The 18,777-nt window shown below is 34.8% G+C and overlaps 1 protein-coding gene across 16 annotated transcripts in view; it reads left to right on the forward strand.

The window, feature by feature from the left end:
- Positions 1-18,777, forward strand: part of STS (steroid sulfatase) — a 148,469-nt gene that overhangs the window by 23,194 nt on the left and 106,498 nt on the right. For 13 of the 16 annotated variants that reach the window (XR_010884124.1, XR_010884107.1, XR_010884111.1 and 10 more), the window contains 4 exons: positions 2,871-3,023; positions 5,046-5,167; positions 7,895-8,017; positions 13,013-13,436. Coding sequence is in view for 4 of the 16 variants with exons in the window: in XM_067296265.1 (XP_067152366.1) it covers positions 2,878-3,023; positions 5,046-5,167; positions 7,895-8,017; positions 13,013-13,436 (815 nt within the window). In the remaining 12 variants the exon portion in view is untranslated. Of the gene's footprint in view, positions 1-623; positions 730-2,870; positions 3,024-5,045; positions 5,168-7,894; positions 8,018-13,012; positions 13,437-18,777 lie in introns of all 16 variants that reach the window. The other 3 variants (XR_010884126.1, XR_010884127.1, XR_010884106.1) reach the window with 2 other exon arrangements.

Below are 18,777 nucleotides of genomic sequence, written 5' to 3' on the forward strand. Positions count from 1 at the left end.
GTCATCTTAGTTTGGCACTGAGTCTGAAGTGCCTAACCTATAGGTAAGATGCAAGATGCCTGTGTCACTTACGTTTTTTTGGGGGGAGGAGGGGAAACATGTAAAAAGCCTGTCAAATGTGCCTGGACATGAGAAGTGTTTCTTGGAAATGAACAGAAAGTACTGGCTGTAGAGGGTTGGAGAGGATTCTAGGGGGTCTTGCAATGAAGGAGGAGAAATCACAATTTTTTTTAAATCAGCATTACAAAATAGTGAGTTTACACTACAAAAAACGGTTAGAAGCAATCATGTAATTGAAACTGAATTACTACTGATCAGTTAGGATGTCATAACTGACTTGGTCTTAGCCCATTGCAAATGCAAAGTAATTTTTGTCTAAATGAAATAGCATTAGGAGCATGCTAAAAGTATATGGTTTTCTTTCTTTTTTCAAGGCCGTATGACATAAAAGATACAACAGGTATGACTGACTGTAAGAGAGGAATTATTTGAAACATTTGAATGAGTCTTAAGACAATACCAGAAAATTATTACTTAATAGTATAAATTACTTCTCCATTTGTTACAATTTAAAAAACTTACATTTCTGGTTCTCCTGAAGCTGAGAAATTTTATCTTTGCAGAGTCTTATTGGGGGAAGAGGAGGGCCATCTTTCACTTTGTCGACAGTGTAATTTTTAATGACTCTTAGGGAAACTAATTTGGAGTTCTGACATTCATTTAAGCCAGGTAAAATAATTTTTTACATAAAGCTTAAGGATAGCACAGCGTTTTTTAATGAGGTGAATATCTTTAAATGTTGCTTATTTCATCAAAAATTTGGTTTCAAGGATAAAGTATATTAAGCATTTTCTCAAAGGATTCTGCAGACATATATTAAAAGAATAGTTACAGATAAATTGCTTAATCAAACTGAATAAAACAGTTGGGATGGTTCAGTTGGGAAGATGGAGTTGAAAGAGTTTCTCTTATAATCACAGTTCTTTTAAAAGATACATGTGTCTGTAATAATCAGGATAAGGTGTAGTTAACTGATGAAAAAACTAGCCATAATTCTAATTTGCTTGAGGAAAAAGAAAAAAAAAAATTTCGGTTTCTTTATGATTTGCCTATATTTTTTATGCAGAAAACTAAAACACGAAATGAGAAGAAGTGTTTGGTAAATTCCTGTAAAATAAGGACAAATAATGGATAATTTCTATTATTTGTTTTTATCCATTTTATCTTACACATTTATTTTACACTAAATTTGTTTTAACGTGAGTGAACAATGTATATTAGAACACCAATATTGTAATTTGAAGAAAAGCAGAAAAAGTATGGTATATGTGTGTATGCAGCCACATGCATGTGCAGATGTGCATGTGGGCACATTTTTCTATGTATGCTTGTATATATGTTCATATATATTGATTACATTTTTGTAGATTGAAATAGCATAATTCTATGTATGGAACTGAAATACTTATGTGGCTCCTATTGCTGTAGGAAATTAAGCACCATCAGAAATCTCAAGCTAGCAACCACCTTGGAAGGAAAAGATGTATTATTAGTCCTATTTTACCATAGAGGAAGTGAAGCAGGGATTCAAAATAGCACTAACATGTCTAACATGCAATTAAGGAAAAATGTTGACACCTGAATCTAGAATGTAATCCTTTAAAACTGAAGCCTGTGCAGGATGTTATGGAGGTCAAAAAAGTGCAAATTGGTTCAAAATGGTCTGAAACAAATTCATGCAGGAAGAAAAGGTGCATGGGGTTGAATAATGTGCTATGTATATATCTTCCACCCTTAAATACTCATTGCCAAAAGCTGGAAGGATACACAAGTGGAAGAATGTATAGGCATACCTTGTTTTATTGCACTTCGCAGATATTGCATTTTTTGCAAATTGAAGGTTTGTGGCAACCCTGCATTGAGCAAGTCTTATCGGTGCCATTTTTCCAACAGCATGTGCCACATCACATCCTAAAGGGAGTCAAATTCAGCCAAAACATTGTCAATGAAGATTAAAATAGAGATTTGACAATCCCTGTTTAGGTAAAATAGTATTCATAATATTCACATTGACAAAGAAACTCTGCTTTTATCATAAAAGAGTATAATGGTATGTACTGTTGTGTGCAATACATTTTTCTACTTCCTTTAAGTTGAATATAGCATCATCATTGTTGATAGACCATTTTGATTTGGTATCAGATATTTGCTGTAGGCCCTGGTTTTTAAAAGATTTGTGAAGAGTTGGGTTTTTTTTTAAACATTCAATAATTAATTAATAAAACTTCAATAATTTGGTAATGCCCCTTCATCCCCTTTGCCATAATGTTTATTCTTGTCAAGAAACTCCAGATAGATTTTTTTTCCCCTTGTTGAAAAGAAGTTCAATCATTTACTTCAGTGGCAGAATTCGATGAACTTATTTCTTAAATGAACATTGGAAATTGTGGCCTTAAATGATTTTAGTTTCTGTGCTCCTCAAAATAAATTTAAGCCTAAAGAAAAAAAAAAGACTTATTTGCTATCATGATTTATTGATAGTGCTATCTGTTTCTACAGAAGTACTGTCTCTGAGGTTGTTGCTGTTCTGTTTGTTTTTATTTAAAGGCTTTGTCTCTGGGTGGAAGGGATGGAAAGGGACATTAGATATATATTAAATGCATTTTTAATTTTAAAAAATATGGGGGAGAGGAAATAAAGTGGAAAAAAAAAATCTCTTGAGGAAAAAAGTCAAAAAAATGACAATCTAATTTTCTCCTTCTCTTCTACTATAGAATCCAGAGCAATAATAGGACTAGATTAGAGGAACGGTCAAATAACAAAAAGTATGGTCTTTATCTATAATGTTTCCACCTGCTTTTACACACCAGGAAGAAGATGAGACTTCTTTCATTTCTAATAATTTGCCAGTGTGCCATAAAGAGTCTCAGTAGTCACAGTGCTTCGAATCCCAATGTCATTTTACTAATGGCTGATGATCTTGGTATTGGAGACCTGGGATGTTATGGGAACAGAACCTTACGGTATGATGATATGTTTGGGGGAATCGTGTCTTTGTATTTAGTTTTTCTATAGATTTGTGAAGTTAATAAAACACAAATGTTGAGAGCTTTGATAAGGTTCTTTAAATGTAATCAAGCTAATCTTTCTGCAGCATATTCAATCTTTGCTTTTTTTTAAATAATAATAAGAAAAGGCTTAGCTGATGTACTTTATCCCGCTAAAGCATTGCATTTTAAAGAGATAACTGAGCAACCAAATTAACTTTAAGATCCAGAGAAGTAAAATATAATCAGTAATTTTCTTTAAAAATTAATTTGGCACAAATATGAATTAAGCATATTTTGAAGAAGTCTTGTGATTTGAGAAGAACTTGTCACCAACCATTTGGAAAAAAAGTGCTATTTTTTTTCCTTTCACTTGTCTTTGTACTGTAGTAATTTAAATTAATTAAAACCAATGTTAATATACCTGACTAATGCAGCAGTGTTCCCCAGGGTGATCATTACTGCTAAGTTAGGTATGATGCTTGTGTAAAAAGCACAACAAGTTGAGCCTGCTCATTGTGTTTCGGTGGTGCAAAATGAAGCTGTGATCAAGTTAAATAGTCCATTCAGACAAAAGGCACTGTCCTCTTGAATGTTAAGTGCCCTTGTTCCTGTTGAAGTTAGTTGGAAGTGAAAGCTCCTCGTAACTCACAAAAACAGCTCATCTTACTGCCTCTGGTTTTAAACAAGAAAAAAATATATGTGACACAGATGTTTGTGTTACCCCTTCTTCTCCCACAAAGGATCAGAAATACTGAAAGAACTGTATTCTCTGATGTGAAAGTCCAGGATTAAATTTTAGAGAATGAAGAAACTGCATCACACTTCTTTTTGTCTACAGGTGATGTTATAGCAAAAAAGATGGAAAATTAATGTTTTTGACTGTATTCAGGTAGAACACAGTCAGAACGGGAGGACGTACTGTGCCTTAAGGTCATGGTCATTAATCTCCCGGGTCAGGGACTTACTAGAGCAAGCTGCAGTTCCTGGCTAGTGTTCATGACTAGGTTTTTTTTTTTTTTTGGGGGGGGGGGGTTGGTTTTTTTTTCTGTAGAACCAAAGGCACAGGATTTCATCCTGCAGTAACCAGTTTTCATATGCATGAGGACAAAGTTCGCATGCAGATATGAAAACTTAGAAGTGCTCCTGGGTCTAATATTACAGACGTAGTCTGTAAACATCATTAATATAGAGATGAATGAAGAGTCATGACCATTTGAATCTCTCTTAATAAGTGATAATATCCATCTTCCTCTCCCCTCCCCCCTCAGAAAAACCCATAATATCATATAGTGTTGTGATGCTATTAAACCTTTTTGAAAAGGGATCAGTGGAATTTTGGTTTTCTCTGGGTAGGCACTTTCCATTTTTCCATGTAACCCTTCATTCTTCAGCTGATGTAATTTTATTGGTGAGCCAATGGCAGTGACACTGAGAGGGCTATATCTATCTTCCCTATCTCAGAGATTTTCATCTCATTATCCAGGGCAACTGATGCTTTCACTCTCTCTCTGGGACAGTCAGATCCCAAATGACCTCATTATTGTCTCTGTTCTGCTTTGAAATTTTGCTGGGGAAAGGGATAAGCGCGACCAAGTAGGGAGTAAGGAAGCAACAACTTTCTCCAGTCTGTCCCCTCCCCATGGCTGAAGCAGAAAGGCCATGCAAGTAGCAGAATTACAGTTTTGGGTCAATGAATGCATAAAAAGGGGTTGAAATGCAACAGGGCCACGTGTTACAGATTAGTATTGTCCACGACAAGGGGATGAAAGTGGGGAAAAAGATTTTTAGCACAATACCACAAAGCCATTTTGGTATTAATACCTAATAAATGTAAACGTATTTGCTACGATTGTATTTAGACTTGCAACACCACCATGGTTTTGATAATTTGCATACACTGGTCTTAACTTGATATTTTCAATAATTTTTGCCTCAGATGCTTTGATCTCACCGTGCCTGTTTCTAAATAATTTTATTTCAATTATGTTTTTCTAGAACCCCTAATATTGACAGGCTAGCTAAGGAAGGTGTGACACTTACTCAGCATATAGCAGCGTCCCCACTGTGTACTCCAAGCAGGGCTGCTTTCCTGACAGGACGATATCCTATCAGATCAGGTAAAATCCCATATTTCTATTAATATGTCTACCTTATTTAATTTGCAATAAGCCATGTGCATTTTCCTCTCTGTCTTTTTTGATGTCTTTATCATCATCAGGTTGGGTATTTAGGTCAGTACCTAATCAAGCTCAGCAGAGTTGGTCAACGTTTAAAATCTGCTATACATGGGAAATTCTCAGGTTTCAGAAGAAAAATATACAGAAATAAAGCTTTTTTTTTCTTCTTTTTTTTTTTTTAGAAAAGGAATTTAAAATACTGGGGAAAGCATCTGATTGTGGCTATTTAAAGTGGAAGTAACAACCAGATTTCATGGACTTGGTCCACTGTCTAAATGATGGAGGCCTCTTTGCTTCCCTAGTTGTCTTCAGGCTGCTTCCAGAGTGGTGAGGGCAGCATGAGTGTTGAACATCACAGAAGATTCCATGGGGCCTCAAACTGAACCAGATTTCTTATCTATTCCTGTAGAAACATGAAAACTAGTATTTGAGAGCAACATCTAGAAAAGGGAACATTGAAAGCCCATTGTTCCTTCTTAGGAAAATCAACACTTATTTACTCATCAAGCATCTAGGAAGACACAAGGCAGAACTCAGTTTAAACCTTCTTGCTGAGATATTTCTGCTTCTTCAAAACCTTTTGGTTTAGACGAATTAATATTTTTTTTCTGATGAAAGTTCATTAAAATATTCCAGCCACTCTTCAAACTGGGGAGAAGAAAGCAAAAATCCTCCCTTCTTCTGAAGTATTTTCGCTTCATATCTTCCCATTCACAATGCTAAGAATCCTACAAGTACATGTAACTTTAATAATTTTAGTTACTTTTAAAGGGCCTGATCCAAAGCCTGTTTAAGACGATAAAGATTCGTCTGTTTATTTTAATGGGCTGGGACTAAGCCCCTCAGTGGTTAACCATGCAACTTTAACATTCCCTTAACGTAATTTTTAGCAAGGATCATTATACATTAATCAGATCACTTGTTCATTAGTGATAAAACATCCTGTCCTTGCTTCTGGGAATGAAAGCAAAGCAAGACTCTGGAGCCTACTTGATATGTTCGTGTTCATTCAAATCAAATAACAAGCTGCTGCAGAAGTGCCAGCTTATATAGCTTGCTAAATTTTCCATTACATTCTGCTGAAAGGAAAAATTTATATACGTGTTATAGCTATACTACTATTAATATTTGCTGTAGGTAAAGCCACAGGTCACTTTCCATTATGATCCTCGTTCTTATTTCTGAAAAATTGACATTTGAACTGTTTTTTTTTCTTGACTGATTTGCTCTCAGTCATACTTAATCATTTCCATGTATCTACAAAAATTGAGCTTTGTCTTAATTAAATTAGGAATTGCTAAATGTGGGCTACTTCCAAACATCAGTGAGGAACTAATACAGGATTATTATGGAAGATACTAGAATCACAATGGGGAGGGGAAAAAAAAAAAGGACAGAAATGTAAAAATCCTGCTAACAGAGATGAAGAAAAATATTCCAAAATGCAGTAACTTGATGAAACACCTCAGAGAAAGGTAAGGATGAAAAAAATGATCCTGTATATTACTTTGATTCCAGTAACTTAGTGGAATTACACTGATTTCAATTATGAGAGTTCAAAATACACCTTCAAATAAAGTACAGATATAGATGACTAAAACTGCCTAAACTGTTGATCAATAAAACCGAGTATGTTGAATAAGGGTGAAAAACTGAAGGCAACATTTGAAGGGTAGATGAGCTGTCTTTAATAAACTAGTCTAACAAGTCTTTTTCTCTTCTAACCAGAATGAATGCCCAAGGGAAGATTCTGGTTGCCTACATTAGGCATGTAATTTTGGCAGTGCAGTTATCCAGTTGCATAATTCAGACTTCCTGAAGATATATCTGCACAGATTTGCATAGATACTTTTTGGTTCTGTCTATATTCTGAGCCAGCTCTCATCTGGAATCCCAGTAATCTAATTTTCATAAACCTGAACTCCCAAGTTCCTCATACTGAGTAGAGTTTGTAAGCTCAGGTTTGTGTTTTTCAGACTCTTGGTGTATAGAAAGTAATGTGCCTTATTTAGATATTTTCTTATTAGCTCATACATGATGCTGCTTTAATGCACCCAGTCTGGAACTTGAGAATGTCTGTTCATGCCATTTGAGCATGGGGCCTCTCCCACAAAATCTGAGTACCCTAGCTGGTAGGTTCCTGAATCAGATTTTTTCCTGCTCATTTTTGATGATGATATTTTATGTGCCTGGCTGTAATATTTCCATTTCAATTGCCTTCTCTCAAATAGTCTTATAGACTTGTAGAAAACCACGTATAAGGAAAGTGGACATACTGAGAATAGAACTTGGAAGTGCTCACACTTAGTCCCTAGCTCCATTCCTTCCCTTTACAGAAGAAAAATGAATTATGCAACCTCAACTTCTTTCAGATATGTTATACCTCAGAATGTCCACAGAAGGGGCTGCAGCTATTTATGTGATAGCTGGCTGCGCAATTATAAGTAGAGATTTTTCTTTTTTTCTACTTCTCGATTTCTGGTGACAGTACGGAAATGACCTCGCTCAGCTAAATGGATGATTGGGTCTGCCACTTACATTTCATAGTGATGGGTGGCAATATGTCATTTAAGTGATACCACATAAAGAAGAAAGTGCATACAGAAGGAATAGATGAAAACTGTTTCACTGTGTTATCCAGGTCTCATTCATTTTCATGGTATTTAGGAATGGCTGCCTACTCACGAGTTGGTGTCTTCTTATTTTCTGCCTCTTCTGGAGGGCTTCCTTCTGAAGAAATAACTTTTTCCAAACTCCTGAAGCAGAGAGGTTATTCAACAGCTCTCATAGGTAAAATTGCTCAAATACACAATGTTATTTTTCATTCATTTGAATCAAAAGTGCATTAACTTTCCATGTAAAGTGTTAAATGTCTGCATTAAGCTTTTTTCCCCACAGCATAATGAGTTTATTTTTTTAATACAAAGCTGAGCACATTCCCATGCATATGTGAAACACTAATCATGTAAGTATGTCTAATTCACTTGTTTAGTTGTAGTCTCATTGTGCAAAGTACTGAACAAATGCATAACATTGAAAATCAGTCCATCTCATGAAAAGTTTTCAGTATAAGTTTAAAATAGGAGTCTGATTGCAGCAGGGAGACAGTGAGAGATTAGGGTACAAGTCAGGGCAGCAGTGGGATTCATTTCACCTGTCTTCAGATATTTTCATAATGTAGATGATTAATACCTGAGCTAACCGTCTGGATTCTCCTCTTAGTCATTGGAGGCAAACGGTCATTTCTAGGAAGTTTGTCTCATCCTGTAGTAGATGTTTAATATAAAAATGTATGTTTCTCTCTCATTATAAAGATAGTCTGGACAAGCAGCTTGGACATAAATGTCCAATGATGGGTAAGAGGGACCCCACTGTATAAGTATTAAAGAGAGTTGAAATGAATGTCATAAAGATATAGCATTTAAATAATGAGAAAGGTGTTGGTTTTTTTTCCTAATTTTGCCACTGAAGTATTCCACATTGCTTACATTTCAGCAGATGTTTGTGAAATACAGCTTATATTACTTAATATACATTGTCTTTCTGTACTGAAATTGTCAGGAAATAGTTCTTTAGAAAGCATCGTACAGGAATGTTACTGTGTTCCTTTAAAAGCTGGATGCACCCAACTTGATTTGTAAATGTAACAAAAGCTTGCAATTTCGGGCATAATTTTTATTTTAAAATAGTCTGTTTAGCAAGGCTAGCAATTCACATCATTGTTTAAAAAAAAATCCATACCATGTAGCTACTTCAGTGTTGATGTTCCTAACTAAGCAAGTCTACTTAGCTGTGCTCCAGTCTTTGAAAGTATAAAATACCATCATGTCCTGACAGTTAATAGAAATATATTTAGAGCAGGTGTATCTGAACCTTAGTACAACAAAGCCATTCACAGAATAATTTGTCATGTTCATCATGGAATTACTTCCTATTGCTCCATATTCAGTTAAAGACTGCAGAAAATTCATTCTTCTGTTTGTGACAAGCACTGTAATACAACTCATTTTCTGGGGGCTGACCTAGTTAATGTTCTTTTTTTAACTACTTTCCCCGCAACATGACAGCTTGCCACTTAGAGCTCCAGAAGCTATCTCCATGATGCTTAATGAACAGTTCTTCCAAGTGGCCTGAATGATAGCTATGAAACCATAAAATGTAATATTACCATACCCTTAGAGTATAATGAAGCCTTCCAAAAAATCAAGAAGAGTATTAAAATTAAGTATAAAGCATATGTAAATGACAAAAAGAAAAATTATGTAGATTTGAAGAAGAGACAGGCAGACTCTGATTCCCAGCCTGTCCATTTTCTGCCTCTGCTGGTATTCTTATCACATCATCTTGGTCTAGGTCAGGGAGTCACTGCTTGGTTCAGTCTAACTCAGCAATTCCCAAACAGTTAATTGTCAAATTCTGCACCTGTGATGGATTGGCATAAGGATAATTCGAAGCCTTTCTGTTTCTCAAGCCTGTACTATCACTCCTTTTTTAGCCAAGTTTCTCTCCCCTTTACTCTCTAAGGGCACTTTTTTCTTCTCCAAATGAAGTCTCCTTTCCTTTTCCTTTTTTATTCCTCCTCTGAATATGTACTTTCTTTTGCTTACTATGTCCCTAAATATATTTTAGCTATAAATCTATTTTATGCATGCACTTTTTTACCCCATTGTCTTTCTCCTGTGACACAAAGAAGGTGACATGCAATAGATCTGGCAGTAAGAGACCCAGTTGGAAAATCTTCAAGAAAACCAAGTTTTCTCAGAAATGCAGATGCACTGAATCTGAAATATTTCACCAGTTTAGCATCCTGGAGGGTAGCAAGAAATGTCAGTGTTTTGGGGGAAACAGCTGTGTCAGACTCTTAATCCAAAAGAACCTGTGAAAGTAGGTCCATATTGTTTTAACTACTGCTATAAATGCATGGTCAGAGTTGAGAAAAGGCCAGCTTTTCATCACTACTGCTATCCAGCATGTTGTTTAGCATCCAGAGGAGTTTAAAGTCCACCTATGCAGCCTATCTCCAAAGTCAAAAATACTAATGCATAAATTGGGAATTGTATTTTGTCTCCAGAATGAGAAATGTAGTATTTGGACACACTGTGGCCATAGTAGAGAACGCAAGATCAGCTGAGTCTAGGAAGTAGTATTAACAGAACAGCGATTTGGAAGAGATTAGGAGGTGACAGAATTTCAGTTGAAAGCCGCTTAAAATCTTACTATATTAATAATATATGCATATATACTGTAAATTACTAATATTACTATGCATATCATATATTTCTTTGAATGCATAAAACATTTTCCTGCATCTTACACTGCAGGCCCTTAACATTTATTTAAAGAGCACAAAGCCGTACTAAAAGAAATACCAATAAATATGTTGACTATAATATGTAATATGAATATATTACTGTCAAACCTTTGTAGCATGACATATATATAACTGAGTCTTCACGTTGTTCTCTTTTCAACTATGTGAGGGAAAGATAGAGGAAAAGCATGGATTTTTGTAGCCTGCCCAGAATTATGGCTTAGAGAAGTAAGTTCCAAATGAAGTTTCTTAGATGGATAGAACTTGCTTCTCATTTACCTTTCTTTGCATTGCTTTTCCTCTGCAGAAATCTTAATTGTGGCAGGAGAGTGAAAAAACCTAGGTCTGAAACTATTAAAGTACTCATAATATACAATTAACAGCTTAAATTTCACTCAGAAGCTTTGTAGAATCTGCTGAAAATTGTATGATGCTTATCTGAAGAGTCCATAATATGTAGCTTGGCTTAGTAAAGAGGTGAGAGCATTTTGCACTACTCCCAGATTTAGAAAGGTTCTAGTATGTAAAGCACATTACAATAATCTATTGAAAAGCTAGTTCAAAGTAGGACTTACTGTCTCAAAGAATGGTATAGAAGTCAAAGAAACTAATAAAATATGTATTGTGGGCCCAGTCATCACTTGTCTTCTCAGAGCAGTTCAGGACCTATTGAAACTTTCTACCTCACCGTCCGTTTAAAAATGGCAATTGTGTCTTTCAGTCAGTTGCCTGCATAACTTGTACCAATGCTTCTGTTGCTTTTCCCAGCTAACCTGCACTCTCTCTGCTTTGTTTGGATTAAGTTGCTTCTAAACAAATCTTTTCTGAGGCCCAAGATCATTTTAACATTGAAGAACTTGTGCTTGCTAAAAGCCTTTTGATAAAAATAGGTCCTATATTTTGCCCTGTCCTTAATTTCTTGTTACAAGATTCTTCTGTCCTGGCTTGTGTTTAGTTTTATGTTTAGCTTAATTGTTTAAATGTTTTAGTTTTATGTTAGTTTAATATTTAATTTTATAGAGATCCAGTTTAAACAAACTTCTTTATAACTAATAAATGACCTTGTAATGTATTTTTATTGGTTTGGTTCAGTGATGGCTAGGGAAAGGGAAAAATTCCATGTATACTTTATTCCATTTTATATATTTTCTACCAACTATACTCTGAAAGCTTATAGAGCAAAATATTTCAGATTTCTTTGGGCTATGCTATGGGGGTGAGGATTTACTGGGTTTTGGAGGTTTTTTGCTTATTTATTTCTTTTAAGATCACAACCCTTGTCCTCATATTTAGCTACTGAGGTCATATTTATGTCATATTTAGTTATTTGATTTAGAAAGAATAAATAAAATTTGGCCTGGCAATATAAATTGTCATCTATATTATCGAGGGTGACACTGAAAGTTTTTGTCAAGTATTTGACACATTTCCTTTCTGAGACCAAATAACATTGGTTCAAACATGATTTATGTCAATAGGCTTAACTACAGTCTATTACATTAAGTCAAGATGAATTTATAGTTTTTGTTAATTATACATTTGAACTAAAACAGCAGCTAGGAAACAGTTAGGTCTGTTGTGCTAAGCAGTGCACAACCATATAGTAAGGGGTTGTACCTGTGTTGCAGAGTGAATTACCTAAATACATACTGCAATCTGCACGAACATAGTTTATGCCACTGTAATGCAAATCAGACTCACTGTTTGTCGTATGCCAGTCTGTGTCCAACACATTGCAGAAATTGAATTATTTCCCAGTGTGACAAAATGCTATGAGAGGCAATATTTGGGGGTAATTTACTTGTTAGTGGTTTTTTTTCTTTTTGTATACAAATATACTTATTTATTTATTTGTATTTATATATCTATCTTATCTCCTCCCCCTGCTTCTATGCACCCAAGGCAAGAAGAAGCAATAATTAATGCTGATAGTGTCAATGGGCAATTTTGGAGATTTTACAATCATTTGAGTAATAAATGCCTTGGTAATTTTAACATTCTGGTTTTACTTCCTCTTTGTTACAGTTTTCTTTTTTAAAGCTAGACAAATGTGAATGATTTACCTGATAAATTTGAGAAATATGGATAGTTCCATATTGGTTCTTCCTAAGAAAGAGGTAGCTGGTACAAAACTGTAATTTATTATGACTACACATGCAGAAGGGCTTCATTTTCAAAGTTAACTATCTGCTAGAGCTCTGTTGCTCTTCAGTGACCTGCTAGCCCACTCAGAATTTAATGGTCTCTGTCAGGAGCTATGCCAAGCTATTTCTAACTGAAAAGAAGAGCAGACTTGAAAAAAAGTCTTTGGTGAAGGTGTAAAGAAAGGGTTGGGGATAAAATAGGGATGCACACAATAAATGTTAGGGGTGCAGAATATCAGTCAGATAGCAACAGTTTCATATTTGGAAGGGTGCACATTCGGAGTCTGATGATTTAACTGCAAAAATATTCTCTCTCCTATCTCTTTGTAGGAAAGTGGCATCTTGGGATGAACTGTGAAAGCAGTAATGACTTCTGTCACCACCCCCTCAGTCATGGATTTGATTACTTCTATGGGCTTACCATGACCAATCTTAGAGACTGCAAACTTGGGCAAGGCAGTGTATTTTTGAAAGGAACTGAAAAATCCATTGTTACCTCAATCCAAATCATTGGAATCACTCTACTCTCTTTGGCAACAGTGCATTTTATTGGCTTCCTCAAAGTACCTTTCCAAGCATTGGGCTATTGCTTGTTAATAACTGCTATTTTACTTGTGGTTTTGCTTTTTTTCTTTTATAATTTTCGATACCTGAACTGCTTCTTAATGAGGAACCATCAGATTATCCAGCAGCCACTGTCCTACGAGAACCTTACTCAGAGACTGACAAAAGAAGCTGTACAGTTTATAGGAAGGTAGGTTTTTAACTGTGTTAGGAGATACACTGGCGTTTCACAATGACTGCGCTTTTTAAAAAGTAACATGCGAACTGGTGTGCAAGAGGAAAATGTCATTATACATTATCGTGATTTCTTTCTTTAAAAGATAACTGAAGATGATAGTTAATCTGCTTAGTGAAAGTGACCGTTTTACAGTAGAAAGTAGATATACATTAGGGGAGAAATATCACTTCCTCTTTATCTTAATCTCTGTGGTGTTTTCTGTGGGGTACATAATAATTTTCTCTATAAAAATTACAAACTAGTCATGTTTACTTTTTTCAGAATGTCTCCTTAAAAATACTTATTGAACTTTCAACATTTTTTAGGACTTTCATTCTTGAGAATTTCATATAACTTAGCAATATGAAATATATTCTCTAGTGTGACTTAATTATATAAAAGTTAGCACAATGTAGAGTCATAACTGATGAGTTTTCTGGAGTGATAAACTGTTCTTTATCACTGATTTGATGCATCCATTAAATTGCATTCGTAAGGCCAGTTTTGTAAAGTTACTGTGATTTTGAATGACCATTTTTACATCACATTGATTTTGAAAAGATCTGATTTACAGAAGTTTGGAAATCAATTTTTTTTGAAAGTGGCATTTTTTTAATATGGGTCACACTGGGTGACCCAAACATTGGGTGTATAAAAACATCTCAAATCATTCATGATTTTTGCAAAGTTAACTACTTTGGTCTAATTAACCTTATATCCTATCTTAACTCAGCTGTTTTCTTCTGTGTGTGTGCATGTGTGCGCACGTGTGTGTGATCAAAGCATGAAAGTATACGTGTGGATTTTTAAAATGCAAATCAAAATATTTGAAGCAAAAATATTTCATCCATATAACTTCTTGAAAAACATGCCAGTGAATTCTTCTAAGTAACTTTGGAAACAGATTGCACCATTTCTAAAAAAAAAAGTTAATCAAAGATAAAATCATGTTTTAAGACATAAGAAGTCCCTTAATTACTGTTCTGAAAAGTAGGTACCAGATAGTAACATGTGAATATATTCACATAGTGTCATTACTGAATGAAAACTTATAACAAAGAATTTGAGAAAATTTCACTAGACTACTCATGAAGACCTTTAGCTAGAAAAACTGCTCATCTAAAATACTGATCTTTTACTGCAAATTTTATATTGTTTCAGTCATTATAAATATTTGACATAGCCATCTGTACTCATGATACCAAAACAAAATGTTTCTTGGAGCAAATTTCTATAAGCAAGTCCTCCCAACAATCAACATTCTCACAAATATTTACAGATAAACTCATGCATCTTTATTTCCCCTTAGCAATGCTGATAGGCAAAGATGCTTTCTAATCTACGTTCTAATTATTTTAACAGTAAAATATTTTATTTACTACAAACATATACAAACACACACACACACACACCCCTTTGGAAATTGCTGGGCAGAGGTTATTTGCTTAGTGACCAAGCACTTGGTGGTTTGTAAAAGATTCTTCAAAGAGCACATTAACTATATGCTGGCAGATTCTCCCATGATTTACAAGCATATAATGTGCCTACAGTGGTTAATAATGTTCTGGATATATCTGAATGTTTCATTGATTTCAGTGTAATGGCAATAAATTGATAGCCCCAAAACAGGTGAGCTGAAGACTGGGAATGGGTGCTGGAAAACTGGTAAATTTCTTAACTTTACTAATACTTATCATGTGCACAATATTATTGTGTAGGTTAGTGTTTAGAGCTGGCAAAACAGCATATGATCTAACTCAGCATAGCCCTGTTGACTCAACTAGAGGTAAGTGGAGTTAGATCAGCTGGGCACTTACCCCCAATTCTCAGTGTGGTTTCCAGGCAAAAATTATGTTAAATTGAAGCAAAGGTTAATGGCACATATTGGTAATTTGCAATAAACTACATTACAGGAATGCTGCAATTATATTAAGAATTATAACCCACACAATTCAGAGTCAATGCTAAATTAAAAAATATCCAAGCATATTAAGGTATTGAGAAACAAGTAGGCCATCCAAGCAATCTTAACTGTGCCCTGTAGTGAATTCACATGCAAAGTATATGGCTATAAAACTTGCTCCTGGGGAAAAGAGTAAATAGGTTAATATACACTGAACTGACCTGTCCCATATAATAGTATGAACAACAAAATCAATACTTGTTTTCACACACTGGTTCTGACATTAAACAGTTCATACCTGTCAATTCCAGTCCACCAGTTGACCATTGCTTTTAATTTACTGACCTCAGGCATTTGTAGGGGGATGGCAGTATACAGGCAATCAGGCTGCAGCAGCAGACATCCAGCCCTCTTAAGCAAATAGCCACCATGTTTTTGGAAGCCACAGCTGCTTGATCCAAAGTATTTGTGTGATTCCACTTCTTTCATGGAGCAGGCTCACTCCACCCTTGTGTCTGGCCACATGTTCAACTCAACACTGAATTTCTCACAGAGGTTTCTTTTGTTTGAATAATGTGGCAAGTAGCAAGCTCAGTACTGTACAGCAGTGATCCATGTGCACAAGTATACCGGTTCAAAGAATCCTGAATTCAGATGGTCATTCCCCTTAACCAGATGTTAATACTTTCTGTCATCCAACTAAAAATCATCAGTTTTCATGCCTATTGTAATTGATTAATTATCTTTACAATAAATATATGGTAAATCTCTGATCTTCAACAGCTCTGGTACATCCTATATATGCTATATTTCCTGATTTGGATGCCCCTACCATATAACACGTCTTTTTAGACCTTTGTAAGTCGATAGACTTCCTGTGTATTAGTTCTTTGTTTAGTTACTTCTCAGTCATATTGCTAGCTGTATGACTTCATAGCATTGGATCTGATATTTTTCAAGCCTTTTTAGAATTTCTTCATAGCAGATAGCTGTTATACTTACTATTCTTGGTCTACTTTTGGGAAGGTGATACTGTATTTGTTCTTCCTTCTTCTACTATGTGTGTGTGTTACTATTTTAATTTGCTTATAGGCAGACTGAAAGACAGGAAGTATAATATTTAATGCTCAGAAACTACACTGGAGAGGAATAGGTACAATTACAAGTGTCAGATCCAATGTGTGAAAACAAGTACTAATTTAGTTGCTCACACTCATTGTATGTGGACAGGTCAGCTCAGTGTATGTTAATTCTAATTACTTTTTCCCGAGAGCAAGTCTGTACACATATTGTAAACCTTTCAGAATACTCTGTAGACATTACAGTATATTTGAAAGTCAAATGGAGGCTAATTATTTTATGTTAAGTTCAATGTGGTTACCACTTATGTCTCTTCAGCATATCCTTTAGTAAATGACCTGCTGCACAAGCAATTCAATTTTTGAAAATGCCAAAGAGCTATTTTTAACTTCTTAGAAATTAGCAAGAGGAAAGCACCATTCTGTACTACAGAATACCTCCCTAACAAACACAGACAACTGACCACCATTAATAATTATAATTAGAAAAAAAAAAAAAAAAGCCTAATGAAATCTGACTTCTGGGAAACAGTATTTGCATATAAACATATACTTACAATTGAAAGTTATGGTGAAAGTGATACTTGAACAAATTTCTTGCAGATTTACTGATAAATAGTGATAGATTATCTATCCATAATGCTCAAAAGTTTGTGATGATAGTTAATAAATTTGTGATTTTTTTATCTATTCCATTTCAGTCTTTGAAACAGTGATACAAAATATATCCATTTTTATTTTCTTCTACTGTAACAGACCTGTGGTTTAGAGTTTCGCTGTATATCAGTAGGTGTTAAGATCAGGTAGCTGGAATGTTGCAGAGGTCTCATTTGGAACCAAAGAATTAATAGGAGCTAGAGCTCTGAAATCAGTTTATAGCAAAATACAGATTATAGAGAAGAGTTCATGTATCTTTGTATACATACAATGTATATGTGCAGATATATTTAAAAAAGTTAGTAACTTCTAAGCCATAACAACTTTACTGGATCTTCATCCCTTTTTCTCAGACCTGTGCTTGTTAGTTTTAAATAGAAGACCTAGCAGGAAGAAGCTGTGGATTTTATGTGCATTAGGGCCATCTGAGAATGAATAAAACTAATTTAAGAGTGATTAAGGATGTAACTAAGTCTGTAATTTGGTAAGAGGCAGACTACATTGTGAATGGAACACTTTTTAAAAGCAGTAGATCTGCATACTGAATTTCAAGTGTATGTGTGGGAGAGGGATTTAGTAATGAATATTAATTGTAGTAGGTGAAAAACTTAATTTTTAGCATGCTTACAAGAATGTACTTTTTGAAGGGGAGAAACAAGGTTATATACAAAGGGCATAAAAACATATGAATTGTGTACCTCAGGCGTTTAAAGGATCAAATAGGCAAGAAAATATAGATAACAAAGATGTCTTGGCAATTTGCATGTAAGAATCATTTCACATATACCGAGGTAATGGAGGCAAATCCCCCATTGAGTATCTTCTATGAACAGTCAGATTTTCCATATATTTATGTTTTTTTTCCCTTTCTCAGTCCTCTTTCTACATCTTTTCTGTTTTTGATAGTTATTCCCAAGTGGTCAAGAGGCCTTTTTTGGATGAGAATTTTGAAAATATGAAAAGATGCTTGTTTTAAGGTGTGTCTTTTAAAAGAATAAGACACAAGTATGCATTCATGGATAGTAACAATGCTGTTAGCTCTATTGGCAAACAGAACAAAGTAAAATCCAAACTGAAGGACAAAGTCCTTCTTCAATAAAACTGACCTTTTTCTTCTGCAGGAACAAAGACTGGTTGAATGCTCTTCATCAGACTAGTCACAAAGAGCGCTCTCAAATTGGTGATCTAATCTGGAAATAGAGAAAGGAGACAATAAGCATATCCACTGGGTGGATATTAGACTTGAATAAGAAGAATGTTTTTAGCAAAAGTTTAGTAGAAGTTACATGAAAGGAAAAGTTAGGCTTGCATCCACCTGTATTGACACACTTGCATGTTTATGCTGGAAATGTCTCATCAGATTATATACTTTGATGTTTTTGTTTTCTTCCATTATCAGCATTTTAACTGTGTCTCTGGTATACTGTGATTATGTGAAAATGACACATTCTCATTCAATAAGTCTTATCAAGTCTTATTTACACACCCTTGTAAGAAAAATATATTTTACTCCTATATCTATTTCAGATAGTTCTTTTCAGACTACACTGTTATGGGTAAATTAGCTAGACTGTATAAGACTTTGGGGATTATAGAAATTTTTTTAAACAAAATTTAACACAGCTCAGTGTTCTCCTAACTCATAATCAGCTGTTATGAATCAGGGTGTCTTCAC

The sequence above is a fragment of the Apteryx mantelli genome, chromosome 1 (genome assembly GCF_036417845.1).
Source record: "Apteryx mantelli isolate bAptMan1 chromosome 1, bAptMan1.hap1, whole genome shotgun sequence".
Taxonomy (NCBI): domain Eukaryota; kingdom Metazoa; phylum Chordata; class Aves; order Apterygiformes; family Apterygidae; genus Apteryx; species Apteryx mantelli.